The 27,927-nt window shown below is 45.3% G+C and overlaps 1 protein-coding gene across 1 annotated transcript in view; it reads left to right on the top strand.

The window, feature by feature from the left end:
* LOC140722686 (uncharacterized) overlaps positions 1-27,927 on the top strand; it is a 68,236-nt gene that overhangs the window by 37,196 nt on the left and 3,113 nt on the right. The window contains exons 2-7 of the mRNA XM_073037388.1: positions 12,739-12,813; positions 13,799-13,873; positions 18,033-18,083; positions 22,087-22,152; positions 22,760-22,805; positions 26,878-26,989. Coding sequence (XP_072893489.1) covers positions 22,094-22,152; positions 22,760-22,805; positions 26,878-26,989 — 217 coding nt within the window. The 5' untranslated portion in view covers positions 12,739-12,813; positions 13,799-13,873; positions 18,033-18,083; positions 22,087-22,093. The remainder of the gene's footprint in view (positions 1-12,738; positions 12,814-13,798; positions 13,874-18,032; positions 18,084-22,086; positions 22,153-22,759; positions 22,806-26,877; positions 26,990-27,927) is intronic.

A 27,927-nucleotide genomic window follows, 5' to 3' on the forward strand; every position in this document is an offset into this window, starting at 1 on the left:
AATCTATGGAATTCTCTGCCCAGGGAAGCAGTTGAGGCATCTTCACTAACTATATTTAAGAAACAGTTAGGTAGTTTTTTTTTAACATTGTAAGACAATTAAGGGTTATGGGGAAGAGGCAGGTCGATGGAGCTGAGTTTACAGACAGATCGTCCATAAACTTATTGAATAGCGAGACAGGTTGGATGGGCCGGATGGCCTACTCCTGCTCCTGTTTCTTATTTTTTTAATGTTCTTATGATCGTATGGAGCTACTTTGTGCAAACAGATGTTCATTGATTAACTAGGACACCGCCGCAATGTCACAAACATGAGTGGATCCAGACAACAGCTGACCTACTTTGCCTACGAGGAGGACAGTATGTGAGACACCTCACCGTTCTCCACAATGCTTCCAAATGAACCTCAGCCTCTTATGCAAATAGATGAAGACATCTGTGTAGTTAGAATCCTAGTTTGATCGTCATCACATTTCGGTCGTTACACAGAACTGGACCTATTCTGTTGTCGAGCTACTGACCGTCATTGTCTATAATCCGAGCAGGGTGAGTCTGGAATACAACAGTAAAATCACGGGTCAAATCCAGTGGCAGCAGTTCTGGGCACCGACCTCAGGTTAAATCACTTTGTATAGCAACCCATACTGCAGAACTGTGCGCTCATGTAGAGTGACTGTAAGAGATGGACCCAGCACCTTATTCCGCCCCCTAAGACGGCAGTGCAGGTTACCCATGCAATTCCCAGCGCCACTCTCAGACTACTGGGGTTTTGACTGTCTTCAAACCCGCTCTCTAATTCAACTGAAACAGAGGAATATAGGGATTCCGTTCAGAAGCAACCAAACCAATTACATCTTAAAACACCTTCCTGATGATTTGAAAATAAATGCTAGTTCACCTTTAAAGCTAAAGCTATGAATGCAAATAGTAGAACTTTTTTTGAAAAAAAGTCTGACATATAGATTGGACTAGATAACCACAGAACATTAAGCAGAGGGGAAGATGTAGTAGAGTTAGTTGAATTCAAAAATGAGTACCATGAGATGATACAACAGATGGATGAACATGAAATATATACAATAGGTATTTAGGTGTCTACAACAAGCAAAATGGATCATATTCCGACAAATGAAAAAAGCGTTCCGTATAATTTACTTCAGGCTTTCGAAAATCTGCCGAACAAAGTTCAATAGTAAATTTACAACAAATGCAAAGAACGCTTCTGTGATATCCGTGTTAACGTCTTTGTTTTAGCAACATATTTCGGCCGAAATCATTCTCGAAAATTTACAAAGAACAGTAAGAACTGAAAAGGATCACATTCCAAAACACCCGTTATCTCTAAACATATCCTATACCCAGCTTCTACAGAATGGCCATTACATTAGCAGTGGAACCTTCATTTCAGAAGGAATAGAATATAAAAGCAAGGCGTAATTTTGAATGAAGCTTTATCGAGCGCTGGGGAAGCCGCTCATGCAGTACAGTGAGCCGTTTTGGTCCCACTATGAACGGATGTGCTATCATCAGACAAGGGCAGTGCAGCATCAATAGCAGAGGAAGCGAAAACATATCTTTGAAGGATTAAAATACTGGAAGAACTTAAAAGGCCAACCTTATTGGCAATCTTTCCAAGAGCAGAAGAGTATCTTATAAAACCTCAGCAACATCTTGTTGTTTTTATATTATATTCCACTTTGAAATGAATCAAAACATTGCACTTTCCTTCTTTATGACAACTCAATCTGTAAGTCAACCTTCACGGAGTCTAGCAAGTCGTCTCTTCAGGCCCTCTGCTCCTCTCATGTTTGAATTGTCTTAGATAACATTCTGCACGTTTGTTCCTTTTGCCAAAATGCATTTTCATTCCTTTCTGAAAACTGTATTCCATCTGCTATTTTTTTCGACCATTCTGCCAATTTGTATATTCCTTAGACCATGAAGGCATTAGACAAAGGAGTAGAATTAATCCATTCAAACCAATGATCCCGTCTATCATTTTATAATGGCTGATCCCGGATCGATTCAACCCCATACACCTGCCCTCTCACCATATACCCTGATGCTCAAATTTCCTTCCTCAATCGTATTGCTTCCTCGGCACTACCGACCCATCCAACTATCTTCAGAACATCTCTGAACGTTGCAAGAAAGCTATCAATTCCATTATCTCAATCATTGACAAGCAATATGAGAGGTAGCATTCTAAATACAGGCCCCTGAGGAAGATTGCCAGTTACTGGCAGCCAACCAGATAATGCCTCCTTTATTCCACTTGCTGACTCCTGCTATTCTACAATCCCTCCAACCACGTCAGTATCTTTTCTTGAATGCCATGTGATGTTATCTTGTTATGAAGCATCATGAGTAGCACCATATCAACTGCTTTTCAAAAATCCAAGTAAAGGACATCCACTGCATTTCCTTTTCTCCATACTACTTCTAACGTCCTTAAAGAACTGTTTCAGATTTGTCAGGCACGATGTCCATTGACAGAGATCATGCTGTTTTTGACAGCTTTATCATTCATCTCCAATTACCAGAAACATCATTGTTATTACTGGACACCAAAACGTTCAAAGCTACCTAGGTTAGTCTATAAGTCTTAAAATGTTTTTCTTTATTTGCCTTCCTCCCTTCTTAAAGTGTGCAGTAACATTTGAAATTATACTGTCCTCCGAACCCATACCAGAATCGAGTGATTCTTGAAAGATCATAACCAATGCATCTGCTATCTCTTCGGCAACATCTTTAAGAGCTTCGTGTTGTACAATGTATGCCTTTTCGTTTCCCTGGCACTTTTTCGTTTGTAATAGCAAAGGCTCTCACTCGTTCTCCCTGTCTTCCACAGTAAGGTCTAATGCAAAGTTCTCATTCGGCTCATATGCCATTTCTTTTCCCCCTATTACTACTTCACCAGCATCACTTCCAGAGGTCTATTTTCAGCTCTCACCTCCTTTTTACTCTTTTCGTAACTGAAAAACAGACTTTTAGCATCCTACTTCATGTCATTGGCTAGTTTGCCCACATATTTAATTTTTTTGATTATTTTGAGTTTCCTGGCCACGTTTTTGGATTAAAAAAAAACACAATAACTTATTAAACATGATGCGACCCTTCCTACAGTCAACGCTTCAGTCCGAGAACCAAGTGCCTCTGCTATAAATGTCGACTGTGCAATATTGCTAGTTCCTAAATTAAAATTTTCCCATAGAATGCTGCAAACAAACTTTGCTTTTCGTATTTATTTGTTTGTGCAATTTGAGCCTGAGAAGGGAAGGTCATACATTTTTTAACACACAAAGTCCAAATTGTCAAAGTCAGTGTTAACAGTAATAAATACAAGGTGTTGCTCTTTCTAGCCGACACACAGATTTCTACTTCTCCCTTCTGCAAAACTCCTTCCACATATCGCATTGGTTCGCTGCCCTGATTTGGATCTTTTAAACCCTAATTCCCGACGATACATCAGTCAGGTACACTACCACGCCTCATTCCTCCTCATGTCTTACCCACTCTAAACTCCGTTCTCTCTGCGCCTATCCCAAACTTACCAAAAAAAACCCCAGACAAAGTTTGTGCTGTTGTAATGTTTCGGACTGAATTTGTGGAGTCCAACACCTCCTTATCCCTACCACATGAAGAAAGCCCAGCTCCGCAGTGTCGCAAAACTATCTCCGACACTGTTACTGACCTCATCAGTTCTGCAGAGCTCCCATCCACTGTCATCAAACTCACAGATCCTTCGCCCAGATCTGTTTATTTTGCCCAATACCCAAGATCCACAATCGCGACTGTTCCAGGTAGGCCCATTTGCTGCCTGTTCCTGACCCACTGTACTCCAATGCTCGTACCTCAAACCGATTCTGTCTTCCCAGATTCAGTCTCTTACCAGCTACATCAGCGAAGCTTATCGTGCTCATGATCTCCTCTCTAATGAGCAATTTCCTGACCACGATTGCCTCATTTTCAGCGTGAATAACCACTCTCAATACGCCTCTACCCTGATCCGCCACCACTTTCCTCTGTCTGGCAGAATTCAGCCTCACCCTCAATATTTTTCTTTCGGCTCCTTCTACTTTATCCAGGCACAAAGGCTGTCTATGGGCTTCGTCCCTGTGCCAAACTTTCCCCAGAAATGTTCCCCATCTTGTCCTCCAGAACACTGATGACAGCATTGATGCTTTTCATGCACCTGCTCTGAGGCCGTGAATTTCATCACATTTGCCACCAACGTCCACACTGACCTTAACTACACTTGGTCCATTTTAACAACTCCCTTCCCTTGCTCGATCTCTGTGTCTCCATCACTGGAGATAAATTGTCGACCCTCTTCATTAGAAACATACCGGCTCCAACTGTTACCTGGTCCATATCTCTTCCCTTGCAGTTTCCTTTAAAAATACCATTCCCTTTACTCCTTTCCTTCATCTCATCCGCATCTGCTCCAAGAATGGGGCCTCCATTCCAGATCAGAGCTGCCTTCTCTCTGCGGCCCTAAATACAGATTACACTCTTTTCCACAGTTGCTGCCTGATTTTCTGAGCTCTTCCTGCATTTTAATCCTTCAAAATTAATTAGTAAAATATAATTCACCTCCTTTACAAATGATACTGCACTCACCTTCTAGCACATCCCTTCTTAGTGAGACCAAAACGGGTCACAGTACGCCAAAAACAGCCTGCCCAGAGTTTTCTGAAGTTTCATTCATTCTTGCTTTTATATTCTATTCCTCTTGAAATGAATGGTAATATCGCATTGGCATTTCGCAGCAGCGACTCAACCGGCCAATAAACGTTTAAGGAATTCTAAAATATTCCGTGCTTTTATTTAATCATACAGGAGAAGACACTGCATTCAATTCCCTACCTCTTTGCCCATTCTCCCAATCCGTCTAAATCATTGTGGAGCCTGTCTGCATTTTCAAAACTATCTTCCCCTCTACCTATTTTAGCATCATCTGAAGGTTTTGCCACAAAGCCATCTATTCCACTTCCGCAGAATGCTAGAACATAGAATATAGAACATAGAACAACACAGCACATTACAGGCCATTCGGCCCACAATGCTGAGCCGAACCTTAAACCCTGCCTCCAATGTAACCCTCCACCTTAAATTCCTCCATATGTCTGTCTAGTAGTCTCTTAACGTTCACTAGTGTATCTGACTCCACCACTGACTCAGGCTGTGCATTCCACGCAAGAACCACTCTCTGAGTGAAACATCTTCCTCTAATATCCCCCTTGAACTTTCCTCCCCTTACCTTAAATCCATGTCCTCTTGTAGTTTGCAGTGGTACCCTGGGGAAGAGGCGCTGGTTGTCCACTCTATCTATTCCTCTTAATATCTTGTATACCTCTATCATGTCTCCTCTCATCCTCCTTCTCTCAAGAGAGTAAAGCCCAGTCTCCCCTAATCTCTGATCATAATGCATACTCTCTAAACCAGGCAGCATCCTGGTGAATCTCCTCTGTACTCTTTCCAAAGCTTCCACATCCTTCCTACAGTGAGGCAATCAGAAATGGACACAGTACAGCAAGTGTGGCGTAACCAGAATTTTATAGAGTGCATCATTCCCCTGCGACTCTTAAACTCTATCCCTCGATTTATGAAAGCTAACACTTCATAAGCTTTTGTAACGACACTATCTATCTGTGAGGCAACTTTCAGGTATCTGAGGACTTGTACCCCCGTATCCCTCTGCTCATCCACACTCCCAAGTACCCTGCCATTTACTTTGTACTCTGTCTTGGAGTTTGTCCTTCCAAAGTGTACCACCTCATACTTCACCGGTCTGAACTCCATATGCCACTTTGCAGCCCAATTCTGCATCCTATCAATGTCTCTCTGCAGTCTTCGACAATTCTCAATGCGATCTACAACACCAGCAACCTTTGTGTCGTCTGCAAACTTGCCAACCCACCCTTCTACACCCACTTCCAGGTCGTTAATAAAAATTTCAGAACCGATCCTTGTGGGTCACCACTAGTCACAACCCTCCAATCAGAATGTACTCCCTCCACCATGACCCTCTGCCTTCTGCAGGCAAGCCAATTCTGAATCCATCTGGCCAAACTTCCCTGGATCCCATGCCTTCTGACTTTCTGAATAAGCCTACCGTGTGCTACCTTGTCAAATGCCTTACTAAAATCCCTGTAGATCAGATCCACTGCACTTCGCTTATCTATATGCCTGGTCACCTCCTCAAAGAACTCTATCAGGCTTCTTAGGCACGATCTGCCCTTCACAAAGCCATGTGGACTGTCCCTGATCAGTCCATGATTCTCTAAATGCCCATAAATTCTATTTCTAAAATTTTTTTCCAACTGCTTTCCCACCACAGGCGTAAGGCTCAATGGTCTATAACTACCCGGACTATGCCTACCACCTTTTTCTGAACAAGGGGACAACATTCGCCTCCCTCCAATCCTCTGGTACCATTCCCGTGGACAACGAGCACATAAAGATTCTAGTCAGAGGCTCAGCATTCTCTTCCCTCGCCTCGTGGAGCAGCTTGCAGAATATTCCATCAGGCCTCGGGGACTGATCCGTCCTAATGTATTTTAACAACTCCAAACCCTCTTCTGCCATAATATCAACATGCTCCAGAACATCAACTTCACTCATATTGTCCTCACCGTCATCAAGTTCCCTCTCATTGATGAATACCGAAGAGAAGTATTCGTTGAGGACCTCCCTCACTTCCACAGCCTCCAGGCACATCTTCCCACCTTTATCCCTAACCGGCCTTATCTGCACTCCTGTCAACCTTTTCTTCTTCACATAATTGAAGTATACCTTGTGGTTTTTCTTTACGAAACTCGCTAAGTCCTTCTGATGCCCCTTTCTTGCTCTCCTCAGCCCCTTCTTAACCTCCTTTCTTGCTACCCTATTTCCTGAATAAACCCATCTGATCCTTGCTTCCTAAACCTCACGTATGCTGCCTTCTTCCATCTGACCAGATTCTCCACCTCACTTGTCACCCATGGCTCCTTCACACTACCATTCTTTATCTTCCTCACCGGGGCAAATTTATCCCTAACATCCTGCAAGAGATCCTTAAACATCAACCACATGTCCATAGTACATTTCCCTGCAAAAACATCTTCCCAATTCACACCCGCAATTTCTAGACTTATAGCCTCATAATTTGCCCTTCCCAAATTAAAAATCTTCCTGTCCTCTCTGATTCTATCCTTTTCCATGATAATGCTAAAGGCCAGGGAGCGGTGGTCACTGTCCCCCAGATGTTCACACACAGAGATTTGTGACCTGATCCGTTTCGTTACCTAATACTAGATCTACTATGGCATTACCCCTAGTAGGAATGTCAACATACTGTGACAGAAATCCGTCCAGGATGCACTTAACAATCTCTGCCCCGTCTAAACCACATGAACTAATCAGTTGCCAATCAATATTAGGTAAGTTACAGTCACACATGGTAGCAACCCTGTTATTTTTGCACTTTTCCAAAATCTGGCTCCCAATCTGCTCCTCTGTATCTCTGCTGCTACCAGGGGATCTATAGAATACTCCCAATAGAGTAACTGCTACCTTCCTGTTCCTGACTTCTACCGATACTGACAGAGAAGATGATCCTGCTACATTACCCACCCTTTCTGTAGCTGTAATAGTATCCCTGACCAGTAATGCCCACCTCTCCTTTCCATTTCTCCTTCTCTATCCCTTTTAAAGCATTGAAATCCAGGAATATTGAGAATCCATTCCTGCCCTGGTGTGGCCTTCACATTATAATTCCATGTATTTATCCAAGCTCTCTGTTGATCACCTTTGTTCCTGATGCTTCTTGCATTGAAGCACACACACTGTAGCCCTTCTACCTTACTACCTTTACACCTTTTATTCTGTTTCCCTTTCCTCAAAGCCTCTTCATAAGCTGGATCTGGCTTTACTCCAAGCACTATACTTGCAGCTCTCCCATGACATTTATCCTCCTCCACCTCACTATCTGCTCTAACACTCTGTATCCCTTCTCCCTGCAAATCTATTTTAAACCCCACGGCGCAGCAGTAGCAAAACATCCCGCAAGATGGTAGTCCACTTCCAGTTCAGTTCAGGGTAGTTAAGAAAGCTTATGGAGTATTAGGTTTCATAAGTCGAGGGATAGAGTTTAAGAGTCGCGATGTAATGATGCAGCTATATAAAATTCTGGTTAGGCCACACTTGGAGTACTGTGTCCAGTTCTGGTCCCCTCACTATAGGAAGGATGTGGATGCATTGGAAAGGGTACAGAGTAGATTTACCAGGATGCTGCCTGGTTTAGAGAGTATGCATTATGATCAGAGATTAGGGGAGACTGGGCTTTACTCTCTGGAGAGATGGAGGATGAGAGGAGACATGATAGAGGTATACAAGATATTAAGAGGAATAGATATAGTGGACAGCCAGCGCCTCTTCCCCAGGGTACCACTGCTCGGTACAAGAGAACATGGCTTTAAGGTAAAGGGAGGGAAGTTCAAAGAGGATATGAGAGGATGGCTTTTTACTCAGAGAGTGGTTGGTGCGTGAAATGCACTGCCTGAGGCAGATTCAGTAGTGAAATTTAGGAGACTACTAGACAAGTATATGGAGGAAATTAAGGTGGGGGGTTATATGGGAGGCAGGGTTTAAGGGTCGGCACAACATTGTAGGCCGAATTTCCTGTACTGTGTTGTATTGTTCTATGTTTTATGAACTATTGGAACTAATCAGGTGCCAGTCAATATTAGGGAAGTTAAAGTCACCCCTGATAACAACCCTGTTATTTTTGCACCTTTCCAAAATCCCAATCTGCTCGTCCGTATCTTTGCTGCTCCCAGGGGGCCCATTGGATACTCCCAGTAGAGTAACTGCTCCCTTCCTGTTCCTGACTTCTATCGATACTGACAGAGAAGATGATCCTGCTACATTACCCACCCTCTCTGTAGCTGTAATAGTATCCCTGACCTGTAATTCCACCCTTCATCCCTCCCCCCATCCCTTTTAAAGCACTGAAATCCAGGAATATTGAGAATCCTTTCCTGCCCTGGTGCTAGCCAAGTCTCCGTAATGGCCACTACATCATAATTCCATGTATATATCCAAGCTCTCAGTTCATCACCTTTGTTCCTGATGCTTCTTTCATTGAAGTTCAGGCACTTTAGCCCTTCTACTTTACTACCTTTACACGCTTTTTTCTGCTTCTTTCCTCAAAGCCTCTTTATATGTCAGATCTGGCTTTATTCCATGCACTATACTTGCAGATCTCGCATGACCTTTATCCTCCTCCACCTCACTATCTGCTCTAATATTCTGGTTCCACTCCCCCTGCATATCTAGTTTAAACCCCTCGGAGAAGCACTAGCAATCCTTCCCCCAAGGAAGTTAGTCCCCCTCCAGTTCAGCTGCAACCCGTCCGTCGGAACAGGTCTCACATTCCCTGGAACAAAGCCCAATTGTCCAGAAACATGAAGCCCTCCCTCCTGCACCAACTCCTTAGCCACGTATTTAGCTGCATTATCTTCCTATTCCTGGCCTTACTAACATGTAGCTGGTCCTGTCCTTCAACTTTGAACCTGACTCCCTAAATCTTCTTTGTAGGACCTCCTCCTTCTTCCTATCCACGTCATTGGTCCCTACATATAGCACGTCATCCAGCTGCTCACCCTCCCTCTTGACAATACTGAGAACTCGATCCGAGATATCGTGGGCCCTGGCACCTGGGAGGCAACAGACCATCCGGGATTCTCGATCTCTTCCACATAACCTCTCATCTGTCCCCCTAACTATCGAATCCCCAATCACTACTGCTCTCCTCTTTTCCCTCCTTCTCTTCTGAGCCAAGGGTCTAGTCTCGGTGCCAGAGATGCAACCACTGCAACTTGTCCCTGGTAGGTCGTCCCGACCAACAGTATCCAAAACGTTCTTACGTATAACTTAAGCGATCCCAACGCAGACCGCTGTGGAATACCACTAGTCACCGACAGCCTACCAGAAAAGGCTCTCTTTATTCTCACTCTTTCCTACCTGCTAAACAGTCATTGCTTTTTCAATGCTAGCATCTATCATGTAATACCGTGGATCTTGACGTTTTTAGCAGCCTCATGTCTGATGCCTTATCAGAGGTCTTCTAAGAATCCAAGAACAGAACAGCTACCGATTCTACATTATCTATTCTGCTTGATAATCTCTGAAGGAATTCCAAAAGCTTTGTAAAGCAAAACCTTCCCCTGAGGAAAACTTGCTGACACTTGTCAGAAAATATGTTGACTGTAATATTCAATTTAAACATCTTCCTAGACACTGAAATCAGCCTAATTGTCCTGTCCTTTCTTCTGGCTCTCTCCCTTCCTGACAGTTTGAGTGACGTTTGCAATTTTCCATTTTTCCGGATCCATGCCAGATTTAATTGACACTTGAAAGATCACTATTGTTGCTTCCGCAATCATGTGCTCCACGTATTAGGACCCTGGTGGGGCATAATATCTTGTCCAGGAGACTTTTAAAACTTCAGGCTTCGATATCCAAAGAACCTTCTCTCTTCCAATGGCAACTTCACACGCATTGTCCTTGACACTCTCGAATTTCTGACATATTTCTTGGTCGTTTATTCTGTATTTTTGATCATTTTTGTATTCACCAGGTGGCCCCGTATTGCCACCAGGGGCCCCTCTGTTTCTGGGATGAGGTCTCCCGATGTGAGCCAGGCTTTGGAAGTTTCGTTGTAGACATCTAGTCTGCTCAGATGACGGACTAGTGTTCCAGGGCGGGTCATGTTCCCCCATTTGTTAACTTCTTCTCCTGTAGTGACTAAGTCATAAGCTTTCTGAGTTGTTCTTTCCTTTAGGTGTAATGGCGTGTACTTCTTGTCAGAATGTATATGTTCACATGAGGTATGAATTCCGTTTTTTTTTTTATGAAACTATATTATTAGAAGTGTTATCTGACTGTTTAGTATTTAACATCCTGGAAGAGGTTCCACTGCTAAAGTAATGGTTTTTCTGTAGCAGGTGAATTTGGATTATAGTTAGCGATAATGGGTGTTTTCGAAAGTAAACTGGATCTTTTGTTAGGGTAATTGTGATTAGATGGAGCAAGGGTTCACAGTTGGTCAATATGTCACTTGGAAGAGTTAAGTTTAATTATAATTGGCCCTTTTGTTTTTTTTCTATCCTTATTTTCTTTTCTAAACCTTTAGTTAAGATTCATAAATATAATTCATTTCATCTTATGCCGCGTGCTGTCTATTATTTCTTGGCACTGACTTTATAACAGGGCAGCAAAGTACACAGCATCCACATTGAACGGGGTTTGCGGTGGGAGAGCTCTCTGAGTATCACGGATTCGGCAAGACCGGGGTGTATATTAATCTAGACTTACGCAGCCAGGGAAACCAGCAGGGTTTCATCTTATTCTTTAATGTCTGTTATTATCCTTCCCCTTCTGTCCTCTGTAATGTTAATCTGAGTGTGCTGGAGTGTACATTTTTCGAATATACCGGAAGTGTTTATTGCACTTGTTTTATGTTTACTATTGAGCTTTGTTTGCCAGATTTTCTAAAGCCTGAAGTAAATTCTGTGGAAAGTTTTGACTCTGTAGCAGTCGGATTTTTTTTTTGCTTTGACACCTAGATACCTATATATTTCATTGTCATCTACCTGTTGTATGGTATCATGCTAATCGGTTTTAAATTCGACTAACTCTATTACTTCTTTCTCACTGTTTAATGTTCTGTACTTACCTTGTCCAGAGTAACATAGAAACATAGAAAACCTACAGGACAATACAGGCCCTGCAGCCAACAAAGTTGAGCTGAATATGTCTCTACCTGAGAAATTACTAGGCTTACCTATTGCCCTCTATTTTCCTAAGATCCATGAACCTACCCAAATATCTTAATAGACCCTACCGTATCCGTATCCACCACCATTGCCGGCAGCGCATTGCACGCACTCACGCATATGTTCCTAATTTTCGAAAAGGGATCTGCTATTGTATTAATTGCTTTAGCTTTATTGGTGATGTAGCGTTTAATTTCAAATCGTCCAGGAAGGTGTGTTAAGGTAAGATCACTTGGTTGTTTCTGATCTGAAACCCTATGCTTCTCCGATTCAGTCAATTACAGAGCGTGTTCGCAGACAGTCCAAACCCTAATCGGCATTGAGTGTCACCCGGAAAAAATGCTTTGGTTTAATTTGAAACGCATGGGGTACCTGCGCCACCGTCTCTTGTGCGGTCGAACATGCCGGGGTCATTCTTCACCGTGAGTCTACATGAGCGCACAGTTTCGCAGTCGGCATTGCTGCACGGAGGGTTTTTATCTGAGGTCGTTTCCTCAACTCCTGCCACTGGATCCGACCTGTGGGTGGACAGTTCTACCCTGGACTCTACTCCAATAACAGACACTGAGCGTCAGAACGGACAACAGAACAGGTGCAGCGGAAAAGCAATGACGACCAACCTGGGACTCTAACGATGTTGATGCCTTCTCTCATTTGCTTAAGTGATTCAGGTTAATTTGGAAGCTTTGTGGAAAACTGTGAGGGGTCTCACATACTGTCCTCACAGTAGGCAAAGTAGGTGGCGGGTTCAGCTGCTGTCTGGATCCGCTCATGTTTGTGATATTGATGTGGTGACCTAGTTAATTAATGAGCTTCGGTTTGCACAATGTAGCTCAATTCGATGATGCAATATTGTGGTTGGAATACTTAAAATCAAGAGTTGTTTTTTCTTCTCCTGCATTGGCTGTTCTGGATAGCAACAGCACGTGTCATCCCTCCATATATAGAGGCTCTGGACAAGTGCACACCCAGTACAGCAAGTCGACACTGAGGTAAGCAGTAGCACTTAGCGTCTGACAGTAGAGCTCTAATCACTGGATGATAAAGACAAGTGATTATGCTGAACGTATTGTGTTTTCTCTCTCTCTCTCTCTCTCTCTCTCTCTCTCTCTCTCTCTCTCTCTCTCTCTCTCTCTCTCTCTCTCTCTCTCTCTCTCTCTCTCTCTCACCCCCTCTCCCTCCCCCTGTCCCTCCCCCTCTCCCTCCCACTCTCCCTCCCTCTTTCTCTCTATGTCTCTCTGTCCTCTCTTTCTCTCTCTTACTCACACCGTCTCCTACCTCTCTATCTCTGTTCCGGCTCCTTTCTCTCCTACTTCCTCCAGCATCTGTCTTACAATTTCATCTCTCTTTCTTTCTGTCTCTCTCCGCCATTCGTCCCTCCGTCTCTGTCCCCATTATGCAATATCCCACACCCAGCCCTCCGTTTCTACTGGAATATATGTATCCACCTCGATCTTTACCGTCTTCATCCCATCCAAAGAGACTCTGTATCAGACAAATCAGCATGCCGGAGATGTTTGTGAGGTTAAACCTGGGGCTCGGTTAATAATTACACCAGGATCACTGGGTCTACATGCATCTCTGTCATGTGCGCAGTCTATGAGAAGAGAGAAATCACGGTCAGTGGTGCTCAGGTCACAGCGACGTCAGCCCATGAACTGAGGGGTGTCACAGGTTCTATTACCAAGGTTTCTGACCACACTCACCAGAGTGACGGTATGAGCGAAGGGCAGGGGGTGGGATGATGAAAGGGGATATGGAGCGGCTGAGTGAGTGTGTGGGAAGTTGGCAATGGAAAATCCTGTGGATTATTATAAGGGTATCTACTTTCGTACAGAAGACAGAGTCATTATTAAATGAAAAGAGATATGTTGGTGGTGATGCCCAGTTTGAGGAACTGTAGCACCATAGGCAGAGATGAAAGATACTTAAAATCACAATTTGTTTTTCTTCTCCTGCATTGGCTGTTCCGGATAGCAGCAGCCTGTGTCATTTCTCCGAATCTAGAGACTCTGGACAAACGTACACCCAGTACAGCAAGTCAGCTCTGAGGTAAGCCGTAGCACAGAGTCTCTGCAGTGGAACTACAGTCACTGGATGATAAAGACTAGGGATTATGCTGTACGTATTGTCCTCTCTCTCTCTCAATTTCATATCTCTCCCCCTCTCTCTATCCCACTCCATCTAACTCACACCGTCTCCTACCTCTCTATCTCTGTTAATATTCAGTATTTTTCCCACTTCCTCCAGTATCCGTCTTACAATTTCATCTCTCTCTCACTGTCTATCTCGCCGCCATTCGTCCCTCCGTCACTGTCCCCATTATGCAATAACCCGCCCCCAGCCGCCCGTTTCTACTAGAATATATGTATCCACCTCGATCTTTACCCTCCCATATCATCTTCATCCCATCCAAAGAGACTCTGTTTCAGACAAATCAGCGTGTCGGAGACGTTGGTGAGATTATAGACAATAGACAATAGACAATAGGTGCAGAAGTAGACCATTCGTCCCTTCGAGCCTGCACCGCCATTTTGAAATCATGGCTGATCAATTACTATCAATACCCGGTTCCTGCCTTGTCCCCATATCCCTTGATTCCCCTATCCATAAGATACCTATCTAGCTCCTTCTTGAAAGCATCCAGAGAATTGGCCTCTACTACCTTCCGAGGCAGTGCATTCCAGACCCCCACAACTCTCTGGGAGAAGAAGTTTTTCCTTAACTCTGTCCTAAATGACCTACCCCTTATTCTCAAACCATGCCCTCTGGTACTGGACTCTCCCAGTATCTGGAACATATTTCCTGCCTCTATCTTGTCCAATCCCTTAATAATCTTATATGTTTCAATCAGATCCCCTCTCAATCTCCTTAATTCCAGCGCGTACAAGCTCAGTCTCTCTAACCTCTCTGCGTAAGACAGTCCAGACATCCCAGGAATTAACCTCGTGAATCTACGCTGCACTTCCTCTACAGCCAGGATGCCCTTCCTTAACCCTGGAGACCAAAACTGTACACAATACTCCAGGTGTGGTCTCACCAGGGCTCTGTACAAATGCAAGAGGATTTCTTTGCTCTTGTACTCAATTCCCTTTGTAATAAAGGCCAACATTCCATTAGCCTTCTGCACTGCCTGCTGCACTTGCTCATTCACCTTCAGTGACTGATGAACAAGGACTCCGAGATCTCTGTGTATTACTCCCTTACCCAACTCTATACCGTTCAGATAATAATCTACCTTCCTGTTCTTACTCCCAATGTGGATAACCTCACACTTATTCACATTAAACGCCATCTGCCAAGTATCTGCCCACTCACCCAGCCTATCCAAGTCACCCTGAATTCTCCTAACATCCTCATCACATGCCACACTGCCACCCAGCTTATATCATCAGAAAATTTGCTGATGTTATTTTCTATGCCTTCATCCAAATCGTTAACGTAAATGGTAAACAGCTGTGGTGCCAATACCGAGCCCTGTGGCACCCCACTAGTCACCACCGGCCATTCCGAGAAACACCCATTCACCGCTACCCTTTGCTTTCTATCTGCCAACCAGTTTTCTATCCATGTCAATGCCTTCCCCCCGATGCCCTGAGCTTTGATTTTACCCACCAATCTTCTATGTGGGACCTTATCAAATGCCTTCTGGAAATCGAGGTACACTACATCCACTGGATCTCCCCCGTCTAACTTCCTGGTTACATCCTCGAAAAACTCCAACAGATTAGTCAAATATGATTTACCCTTGGTAAATCCATGCTGGATCGGCCCAATCATATCACTGCTATCTAGATATGCCACTATTTCATCCTTAATAATGGACTCTAGCATCTTTCCCACCACCGATGTCAGGCTGACAGGTCGATAGTTCTCTGTCTCCTCCCTCCCTCCTTTCTTAAAAAGTGGGATAACATTAGCCATTCTCCAATCCTCAGGAACTGATCCTGAATCTAAGGAACATTGGAAATTGATTACCAATGCATCCGCAATTTCCAGGGCCACCTCCTTTAGTACCCTAGGGTGCAGACCATCTGGACCTGGGGATTTGTCAGTCTTCAGTCCCATCAGTCTTCTCATCACCGTTTCCTTCCGAATGTTAATCTGTTTAATTTCCTCTGTTACCCTATGTCCTTGGCCCATCCATACATCTGGGAGACTGCTTGTGTCTTCCTTCATGAAAACAGATCTAAAGTACTCATTAAATTCTTCTGCCATTTCTCTGTTCCCCATAACAATTTCACCCAATTCATTCTTCAAGGGCCCAACATTGTTCTTAACTATCTTCTTTCTCTTCACATACCTAATAAAGCTTTTGCTATCTTCCTTTATATTCCTGTCTAGCTTGTGTTCGTACCTCATTTTTTCTCCCCGTATTGTCTTTTTAGTTAAGTTCTGTTGTTCCTTAAAAACTTTCCAATCATCTGTCCTCCCACTCACATTAGCTCTGTCATATTTCCTTTTTTTTTTTAATGCTATGCAATCTCTGACTTCCTTTGTCAACCACTGTGGCCCCTTTTCCCCTTTTGAATCCTTCCTTCTCTGGGGGATGAACTGATTTTGCACCTTGTGCATTATTCCCAAGAATACCTGCCATTGCTGTTCCACTGTCTTTTCTGCTAGGCTATCCTTCCAGTCAACTTTGGCCAGCTCCTCCCTCATGGCTCCATAGTTTCCCCTGTTCATCTGCAACACTGACACCTCCTAGCTGCCCTTATCCCTCTCCAATTGCAGATAAAAGCTTATCATATTGTGATCACTACCTCCTAATGGCTCCTTTACTGCGAGATCGCTTATCAAATCCTGTTCATTACATAACACTAGATCCAGAATAGTCTTGTCCCTGGTCGGCTCTCGTACAAGCTGTTCCAAGAATGCATCCCGTAGGCACTCTACAAACTCCCTATCCTGTGGTCCAGCACCAACCTGATTCTCCCAGTTCACCTGCATGTTGAAATCCCCCATAACTACTGCGACATTACCTTTGTCACATGCTAATGTTAACTCCCTATTCAACTTGCACCGAATATTCATGCTACTGTTTGGCGGCCTGTAGACAAGACCCATTTGGGTCCTTTTGCCCTTACTGTTCCTCAGTTCTATCCACACAGACTCTACTTCTCCTGACCCTATGTCCCCCCTTGCAAAGGACTGAATCTCATTCCTCACCAACAGGGCCACCCCACCCCCTCTGCCCACATTTCTGTCCCTACGATAGCACATATACCCTTGTATATTCATTTCCCTGGTCTGATCTCCCTGCAGCCACGTCTCCGTTATCCCAACAACATCATAGTTACCCATTCGCACCTGGGCTTCAAGCTCATCCGCCTTATTTCTGACACTTCGTGCATTCAGATATAGAATTTTTAACCCATTTCTCCTTTCTCTGTTTGAATTGCTGCCTATTGTGCTTAACCCAGCTCCTCGAACTCCCATCAGGCTATACGCCCCTAGAATTTTGTTATCCTTCCTAAATTTACTTATTCGTTCAACACATTTAACTCCATGTTCCGTCAGACCATCCCTCTGTACATGAGTCCTCCTTATCACTTGTTCCGCCCCACCTTCCTCTACTACACACTTAATATTCCGGAACCGTGTAGTCCCCACCTGTCCTTTATTCTTCCTCTCGCTATCCTGTCTCACATTCTGGATCCCCGCCCCCTGCAAATTTAGTTTAAACCCCCCCAAGAAGCACTAGCAAACTTCCCTGCAAGTATGTTAGTACCGCTCCAGTTCAGGTGTAAACCGTCCCTTCAGATCAGATCCCACCTTCCCTGGAACAAAGCCCAATTATCTACAAACCTGAAGCCCTCCCTCCTGCACCATTCTCTCAGCCACGTATTAATCTTTATAATCCTTCTGTTCCTTGCCTCACTCGCACGTGGCACAGGTAGCAATCCTGAGATTGTTACCCTGGAGGTCCTGCTCTTCAGCTTCGCACCCAACTCCCTGAACTCCCTACGCAGGACCCCCTCACTCATCCTACCCACGTCATTGGTCCCTACATGGACCACAGCATCTGGATTCTTGCCCTCCCTCTCGAGAATAACCTGCACCCGATCTGAGATGTCCCGGACCCCAGCACCAGGGAAGCAACATACCATCCGAGACTTCCGATCTTCCCCACAAAATCTCCTATCCGCCCCCCTGACGATAGAATCCCCTATCAATACTGCTCTCTTCTCTTCCCTCCTCCCCTTCCTAGTCAAGGGTCCAACATCAGTGCCAGAGACAGGACCACTGCAGCTTGTTCCTGGTAGGTCATCCCCACAAACTGTATCCAAAACGGTATACTTATTCTTGATGGGAACGGCCACAGGGGTGCTCTGCTCTCTCTGTCTGCTCCCCCTGCCTCTCTTCACTGTCACCCATTTGCCTACCTCCTGTCTTTTCTGTGTGACTGCCTCCCGATAACTCTTATCTATCTCTGCCTCTGCCTCCCGAATGCTCCGCAGTTCATCCAGCAAATGCTTCAATTCCCTAACTCGGTCTGATAGGAGCTGCAGCTGGATGCACCTATTGCAGGTGTGGACATCAGGAACAACTGTGTTGACCCTGACCTCCCACATACTGCATACGGAGCACACCACTGCTCTAACCGTCTCCCCCATTACCTGATCCTAGATTAGTCAGAATTCCAGATTATACCTGGGACTCGGTTAATATCCACGCAACGAACAGTGGGTCTACATGCATCTCTGTCATGTGCGCAGTCTATGAGAAGAGGGAAATCACGGTCAGTGGTGCTCAGGTCACAGCGACGTCAGCCCTTGAACTGAGGGGTGTCACAGGTCCTATTACCAAGGTTTCTGACCACACTAGCCAGAGTGACGGTATGAGCGAAGGGCAGGGTGTGGGATGATGAAAGGGGATACGGAGCGTCTGAGTGAGTGTGTGGGAAGGTGGCAATGTAAAACCCTGTGGATAGCTATAAGGGCATCGTCTTTGGTGTAGAAGACATAGTCATTATTAAATGAAAAGTGATCTGTTGCTGGTGATGCCCAGTTAGTGGAGCTGTTGCACCATACCCAGAGAATAAAGATCACCATAGGGGAGCAGTCGCTAACCCAGTCTATACCTTGTACTTCTCCCCGGGCACGTCGACGCGTCTAATTTCGCGCATTGTATTTTGTTGATGTACCCGTCGTATTTTTGACAGCTTTGGTGAAAATTCCCGAGGGATGGAAACTGGTTTCTCCTCTATTGATAACCAGAATGAGAATCACAAAAAAATGCTTGAGGATCTCAGCAGGCCAAACAGCATCAGTGAAAAAAAGAGCTGCAGTCCGAGATTCGGGACGAAAACACTTCGGCAGGACTGGAGAAAAAACAACAGCTGAGGATTAGATTTAAAAGGCGCCGGGTGGGGAGAGCGAAACACGAGGTGTTACGTGAAAACTGGAGGGGAGGGAGTGGTGATAAAGAAATTAGCTTGGAATGTGAAAGAGACAGGACCATTTAAGACAGAAAAAAAATATTGTAGGAGCACCAGAGGGTGTTATGGGCGGTCAAGGAGATATGGTGAGAGAGGGAAAAGGAGATGGGACATAGAAAGTGGGGGGGGGGGGTGGGAGTAGGGTCGGCGGTTTGGAGGGCATTACTGGAAATTTGAAAAATCGATGTTCAGTTTTTCAGGTTGGAGGCCACCCGTACAGAATATAAGGTGCTGTTCCTCCATCCTAAGTGTGACCTCATCACGACAGAGGAGGGGGCCATGGATGGACGTACAGCAATGGGAATGGGAAGCGGAATTAAAATGGATGACCACTGGAATGAAAAGCCTCATCCTGAGATCATATGCAGCGGTGACGTAGGAATTGAGAGAAGGGGATGGAGTGTTTACATGTAGCAGGGTTGAACGAGGAATAGTTCCTCTAGCTCCCCACCCCCCTTCCATACGGATCGCCCCTACGTGACTCCCTTGTCCATTTCTCCCTCCCCACTGAATTTCCCTCCCGGCTCTTATCTTTGTAACCGGAACAAGTACTACACCTGCCCCTACACCTCCCTCACTAACATTCAGAGCTGTAAACAGTCTTTTCATATGAGGCGACACTTCACTTGTGAGTCTGTTGGGATCTTTTACTGTGTTCTGTGGTCCCGGTGTGGCCTCGTGTACATCAACGAGACTCGACGTAGATTGAGAGACGGCTTTGAAAAAGACCTGCGCTCAGTCCGCCAGAACAAGCGGGATCTCCCAGTGGCCAGCGATTTTAATTCCAGTCCAATTCCTGTACCGACATGTCCATCAATCACTGTCGTGATGAGGCCACGCTTAATTCCTTTTCACCATTTCCCATTCCGTTCCCCCGCCCCTCACCTTATCTGCTTCCCGCCAATCGCCTCTCTCTGGTAGTCCTCCCCCAACCCCCCACACCCCATTTTTTTTCTTTCTTCCATATGGACATCTGTCTCAGAATGAAGACCATTGTCGCTCCCGGTGAGGCCTCCAGTATATTGACCAGACTCGACGTAGATTGGGAGACAGTGTCGCCAAGCATTTACTTTCCGTCCACCAGAACAAACGGGATCTCTCACTGGCCACTGATTTTAATTCCAATTCACATTCCCATTCCGATATGTCCATCCATGGCCTCCTCCGCTGTCGTGATGAGGCAACGTTTAGGTTGGGGGAACAACACCTTATATTCCGTTTGAGTAGGTGCAACCTGACGGCACCAAAACCGATGTCCCCACGCCCCCTCCCCTTGTCACCATTTCCCATCCCCCCTTTCCCCCTCTCACCTAATATCCTTGCCCGCCTGTCACCTCCCTCTAGTGCTCCTCCCCAATTTTGTTTTCTTTCTTCTATGGCCATCTGTCTCTTGCACCAAACATTTTATCCCCCCATAGATGCTGCTGCTTCCTAGAGTTCCTCCAGCATTTTGTGTGTGTTGCTCTGATTTCCGGCTTCTGCAGGTTTTGTCTTGTTTGAGAATTCGGGATCATATTTATTATCACTGACATTCACTGTGTGACGTGAAGCGTGTTTTTGTAGCTGCAATACAGTGCAAAGACAGAAAATTCCCAATAAGTACATAAGTAAAGGGAGATTGATAGATAGATAGATAGATAGATAGATAGATAGATAGATAGATAGATAGATAGATAGATAGATAGATAGATAGATAGATAGATAGATAGATAGATAGATAGATATATAAACCGACCGACAGGTGTAGATCAATAGATCGATAGATAAATGGATAGACAGATGGACACGCTCCAATGGGCAAAGTCTCAGCAGGATGGAGTCAGCGAGGATGTTTTCCCTGACTCAGATGTTTTGGATCAGGGACCTGCTCCATCATCAAGGGATGACATTGACAATCAATCTCAGAATGAAGTGTATCATCGATAACATATTTGGTGCAATTTCTTCTTCTGTTCCAACAGCACAGCGTGAGAGTGAAAAATTGTAAATTGCAATAAATAAATACTTATGGCAGACAGGAGCTGTCAGGAGAGGAAGGGGAGAGACATTAGATGAAGTACATTTCATTAGAACTGAGGAGGGAGAGAAACGTAAGTTGGTCTGGGCAGCAGAGAAGGTGGGAAGGCTCCTGAGAAATGAAACATCTCTGCTCGGCTGAGATTTGACTGAATTGGTTTATCTCATGTACGAGGTACAGTGCAAAGCTTATTTTTACACTCCGCACCAAACTCTCTCCTTCTGTCCGACCAGCCCTACCCTCAACCCACTCTTACACCTCCTTACCGTGTTCGTCCAATTCCACTCAATAACTTTCCTCTCCCGCCTATTCTCTCGCATTCCTTCCTTGCCCATCTCTCTGACAGAAACTCTGTCTTTTCCTGGAGTGGAGGAGGCTACCTGAGGTGTTTTAACCGATGAAGGGCATGCATAGTTCACACGGCGGGAACGTTATCCCATGTAGCAGAGGCTTCAGTAGCACACAATATAGATCTAAGAGGTGGAGTGAGAGGCTCACCAGGATTGTTAAGTGATCGGAATCAATTAGGGCTGGCTCTCCTGCTGTCGAGGATGCTAACCAGAATCCGCTGCGGTGCAGTGGGAAGGATAGTGCTTGGGTAGAGATACACTGACACTCCATCCCCTGTATCGAGATGAGCCAGTTAAAATTGTGGAATTATAGCCAATGTACGAATTATTTCGGAATACAATGATGTTGAGTACTAGAACTGGCTCGGCGGGCCGATGGGCTGTTTGCTGTATAACCCTGTGAATGGCCTTATGTCCATGGCAAATACTGGATAGTGACTGTTTCTGTTTCTCATAGGGTAACAATGCTGCCCGTGTTTCTGCTTGTCGCCTCGCTGGCCAGCGTGGAAGGCTTGAGCAAAGAGTAAGACGAGAATCAAATTCCTTTCCTGCCGCAGTCCCACCATCTGCCGCTCTATCCCGATTCCTTGTATCCCTGCCAGTGCTGCCTCCGTGTGCTGCACTGCCTCCGACCCGGCACTGCCTGCCTCGCCTCCCTCCTTCAATCAGTTTTCCGGGACCAGCCTCCCTCTCCAACCCGGTTTCCATTCACAAACTCCGCCTCTTCAATCCATATCGCTTAAATCCTGATTCTCCCTGCGACGGAAACCGAGGCAAAAACCACAACTGAGTAGTTGGATTAAACATTTGTACCGAGCCACATCAGTAACGGTAGACACTCGGCAACATACAATATGAGAGCTACGAACCGAGCTCCTTTAACAAAATACATTCGCGCTCCCATCCAGCACGGCGTCCTTCTACAAACCAGCCTCTCACCAGATAACATCCCCCATGTTTATGGCACGGCTCTCTTAATGTCGTACCTTGTTACACTGTCGGGTTTGATCTGAGAGCCCTTCTCTTCTGATGGCACACATCAGAGAATCCACTGTTTTGTGGAATGTGTGGGATGCTTGTTTGCATTGTCTATTGAGCTTCTGACTCTCTCATTGTGTTTTTGTTTCCAGTCGTTGCTTGGGATATGATGTCCTCTGCACCACTGCGGATTATCAGGTAATGTGATCGCTGACTGTTACTTTTCCTTTCCTCCTTCCCCCGGACGTCCTGTCTCTCCTTCAGCTACATCCGTTTCCCAGAGAATCTCCCTTTCACAGATCATTGCTCACTGTTGACATCTGAGCCTCTATTTACCCGACACCGCCACGTACAGATTCCCTTCCACGTCATTCTTCCTCAGGCCGTAGGGACGAATTGTCTCCGCTCCGCCGTCATTGGTTCTGAACCCTGGAGCTGCGTATCCCTCAGCACCCGGGGAGTCAGACGCAGCTGGAGAACTGCAGCCTGCTGACTACCCACCCTGGCCCCACTTCCCCCAGGGAGGGAAGGGTGAAGGGTAAATTAAGGGCTATAAGAAAGATGTGTCTTTTGGAGAGGGTACGAAGGAGCTTTACTGGGATGTTTACTGAATTAGTGGGTCCGTGCTCCAGTAGGAATTTGCGCACATTCGGAATGCTTTCTTTGCAGCGGCGGTAGCTGAGGAGATGTCAGTAAGGGTTTAAAAGTTTGATAAGTAACGCTGGCATGTATTGTACGTGATAGGCGTTAAAAAGAAGTATGTAGGAGGCCGTCAAATGTGATTTCTTTTTGTCTGTACATGGAAGGACTTCAAAAACAACATGTTGAGACTACAAAACTTCTATGTGCTTGTCAGAACAAGAGGGGAGGGTAACAAATGCAGAGAAACTGTCGCAGGGGGGACAGGAGGGTGGACCCAAGTGCAGGACGCAGGCACTGAAGTACTAGGGGCAGGACAGGAATAACTAAAGGATAGAACCAGATGGGGAGACCAGGGCGTGCGAAAGAGACAGGGCATGCTAGGTAATCCAGGGGTTCAGAAAGAGCTCGTGGCAAGGCAGGAGGGCCGCCTGGGCGGCCGCATCACTCCTGGGCAGGGCCGCCTCCCGGGCGGGAACACGGTGTCCGGGGCAAGACGCAGGACACCTGGGCAGGTAACGGGCACAACCCATCAGAGGTGAGGGGTAGGAAGGGGACAGATTCCCCTTGCCGGGCAACGGCAGACCGGCCTGCTACCAGACGGAGGAAAGGGATCGGAATGGAACTTGGTCCGGGGTGACTCCAAGGCTGACTCACAGAACCTGAGGATGAGACCATGGATACTCCAAGCCGGGACGACCCGAACGAACAGAGCCGATCGGACGAAACACCTCGGAACATGGCAAACCAGCTCGTACAAGACAAAACAGGTTTAGAGCAGGGAAACCCACCCACCCAACCAGACTTGGTACCAGAGTCCCTTATATCCACCTGCCAGCTGATAGGCAACAGGTGCGCCTCCTTAAGCCAAGATTATCTTATTTGGCTTAAGGGCGACAGGAGGGATGGCTGCAAGACCCGGAGTCCGGTATCCGCGGACCGGATCATAACCTGGAATGCTTGGGCCCGAGCAGAAACATTTAAATCATCCTTTGCAATTGGAGAGATACCAGAGGAGGAGAGGACAACCAATTTTTAAGACTATTTTTAAGAGTTTAAACATAAACCACAAAATTCTACACCGCAATTTCTGACATCAGCGGAGGAAACGTTACCTAAAAGTATTCCAAGGGACCTGATGTAGGAGTATTTGGATATCAGTTGACTAAATAAGTACTGTCGGCCTGGCGTCGTGCCTGGTAGGTTATTCCTAACCAAATTATCGAGTTTTTTGAGGAACTTACCAGGAAAATGTATGAAGGTAAGGCATTGTGGGAGACACCAGATAGTGGCAGTAGATAGCTCCCTCTCAGATTGTGACCTGGGCGTATTAATGTGTTATAGGCTGTGCTGTGTTTGTTGTTGTTTTATTTCATCTATAGCAACGCAGCTGATGATAATGTGGTTAACTGTGTCAGCAAAATGCCGAAGACACCAAGTCTGGGGGTGGAGTGGGCAGCGAGAAAGACTATCTTGGCTCCAGTGGGATATACAACAGCTGGCAAAATGCTCTAAAATATGGCAGGTGGAAATTAATGCAGACAAGTGTGAGGCTATACACTATGGCAGGACTAAACACAGTAAGCCTTACACGGTGAACGTCAGGACACTGAAGAGTGTGGTAGAACAAAGCGATCTGCAATACGGTCCATAAATCGTTGAAAGTGTCGCCATGTGTAGATAGGATCCTAGAGAAACCGTTCAGCACATTGGCCTTTATTAATCAATGTATTGAGTACAGGAGATGAGATGTTGTGTTGAAGATGTTCCAGACGTTAGTGAAGACCAATTCAGACTATTGTCTGCAGTTGTGGCCACCGACATACAGGAGAGTTGTAATTAAGATTGAAAGAGCACAGTGAAAACTTACGAAGATATTGCTGCGTCCAGAACATTTGCACTTTAAGGAAATATTGAAAAGGTTTTGTCAGTATTTCTTAGAAGACAGAAGATTGAGAGTGGTTTTGAAAGATGTTTACAATATTACAAGTGGTGTCAATTGAGTAAATGCAAGCAGGCTCTTTCCACTGGTGTTGCGTGGGACAACGACCAGTGTCCTGGGTTGAGTGTGAAAAGCTAAAAAGTTATAAAGGAACAAGAGGGGAAACCACTTCACTGAGTGGATCGTGAGAGCATGGAATAAGCTCCCAGCTCAGGCGAGGCATGCGAACTCGATGTGAACGTTTAAGAAAAGTTTGGATCGATATATGATGATAGGGTTATGTAAGTCTTTGGTCTCGGTGAAGGTCGATTGGAGAAGCAGTTTGAATGGCCATTGCATGGATTAGATGTGCTGAAGGGCTTGTGCTGTACTTCTCTATTTCTCCGTGAGATTGTACGGACAAGGTTTGTCACCCCGAGTGCGCTGAATGCTTCGAGTGTGCGATCTACGTTGATAGACCATAAGGCGATAAAGTATATCAGCAGAAGTAGGCCATTAGGCCCATCGATACTGCTCTGCCATTCAAACATGGGGTGATCCAATTCTTCCAGTCATCTCCACTCCCCGGCTTTCAGCCTATACCCTTGGAAGCACTGCCTAATCAAGAACCTATCTATCTCTGCCTTAAATTCACCCAATGACTTTGCCTCCAGAGCCGCTCGTGGCAACAAATTCCAAAGATTTACCACCTTCTGCTTAAAGTAATTTATCCTCATGTCAGTTTTAAAAGGACTTTCTTCAATTTTGAAGCCGTGCCAAATTGTTCTGGAGTCCTCTACCATGGAAATAACTTTACCATATCTAATCTGTCCAGGCCTTTTAACATTCTAAATGTTTCTAGGAGATCCCCCTTCATTCTTCTGAACTCCAGGGAATACAGCTCATGAGCTGCCAGACCTTCATCATAAGGTAACCCTTTCATCCCTTTGATGCTGGTGGAAACAGATACATTAGAGATTTTTCCATGGCGTTTATACAGGCACCTGAAGGAAAATGTTAGGGTACGGTCAATGTGAAGAGAGAGGGACTTAGTTTAGTCAGCCAGATGATTACAAATTTAATTGACCTGACACAGTACTGTGTCAGGCCGGTCCCTCTACTTCTCTATGTTCCTGTTCTATGTTTGATTTGTCACAGCTACCTTGTTCCAGACAGTGAATCCGTCGTTATCATGTGCGCCCAACACATTCTGAGGATGTGCTGCGGCAGTTCACATGGATCATCACGCTTCGGGTGCCAACATATCTTCCCACAAATGACTATCCATGACCAATACGTCCTTGTAATATGGGAGGATACCAGAGTACCCGGAGGAAACCCACGCGATCACGGGGAGAACGGAGAATTCTTTACAGCCGAGAATGATGATGTGGACGGCGGGGAATTGAACCCATTTGCGAGTGCTATAAAACTCTACTTTGGTTGTTACAATACGCTGCCGCCTTGCCAGGGTACCTTCGGACCACGAAGGGACTATTGACACATGTGCAGAGTACCGAGTGTACCTGCTCAGAGGTACTTGTGCCACTTTAAGACCTTACGCTGCTCAGTGCCATGACATTCTATCCGTCGCTGTGCTCACTTCGTTCTGCCTCGTCGTGTGCCATCCTTGCTCCTCAATCACGAAACGCACATCACCGAACCCCTCTTACAACTCCGCATAGTAAGAACTCCATTCTCTGTCAACAGGTCCGCCGTTACAATGACTCGGTCTGGGTTGGAATACACGGCAGCTACGTCCACAAAATTGCAACTGATAGCGCACCGCTGTACCGATATCTCACTGGGCGAAACTTGGAAGGTAGGAAAACGGCCAATATTGATGACATCAGAAACAATCTGTCGACTGTCAACTGGGGCAGACTGTTCCAGACACATATGTATTTGATAAGTTGGAGTATTAGAACATTGTCGTCGAGAGAGTGCAATGCTTTTATGTAAAAGTCTAAGATGATAAGTGTAGAAAACCGTCGTTTTCTGGAGATGTGGAGGCGCTTGGTAAGAAAAAGTGGAGATGTGTATCACGTATAAGCAGATAGCAACAACATATCTATTATGGAGTAACCTTAATGCAATGGAATAGTTTTTTTTAGAGAATCAGGAGCGACAATGGAGTACATGAGATTTCCCCAACAGACAAGGGGAGGGAATGATTGGGATGATTGGGGATACTAATACTGTATGGAGACATGTGGAGATAAAAGAAGTGGGGAGATCATAAATGATTTTTCTTTTTCATCTGTATTTAGTCAGTAGACCACTACAGAGTCTATAGCACAGAGGCAAAGTGACAACATCTTCACAGAGAAGGACGTGTTTGTTGTCCTGTCGCAACTTAGGGATGCAAGTGGAAAAGTGGTAATGTTGTTGCTGTAATTAGTTGAAGGTATTCTAAACAAATGATACATAAGTATTTGTTTTAACATGGATGAAGTTTAATCAGCTTAGTTTCCTGCCTCTAAGTTATCGAGGCCGTTGCCACTAAAGTTGATGAAAGCAAGGCTATGGACATTGTATACATGGATTTCAGTATTCCAGTTGAGAAGTCCACATGGGCGTTTGGTCAAGAAGTTTCGATGCATTCAAGATTAGGTAGTAATTTGAATTAGACACTGGCTTTGCGGAGCAGCGAAGTACATTGTTGCCTCTCTGGCTGGAGACCTGTGACTAGTAGAGAGCCGTAGGGATTGATGCCGTGTCCGTTGTTGTTTGCCATCTATCTAAGGGATCTGAATGATA

The sequence above is a fragment of the Hemitrygon akajei genome, unplaced genomic scaffold (assembly GCF_048418815.1).
Source record: "Hemitrygon akajei unplaced genomic scaffold, sHemAka1.3 Scf000084, whole genome shotgun sequence".
Lineage (NCBI taxonomy): Eukaryota > Metazoa > Chordata > Chondrichthyes > Myliobatiformes > Dasyatidae > Hemitrygon > Hemitrygon akajei.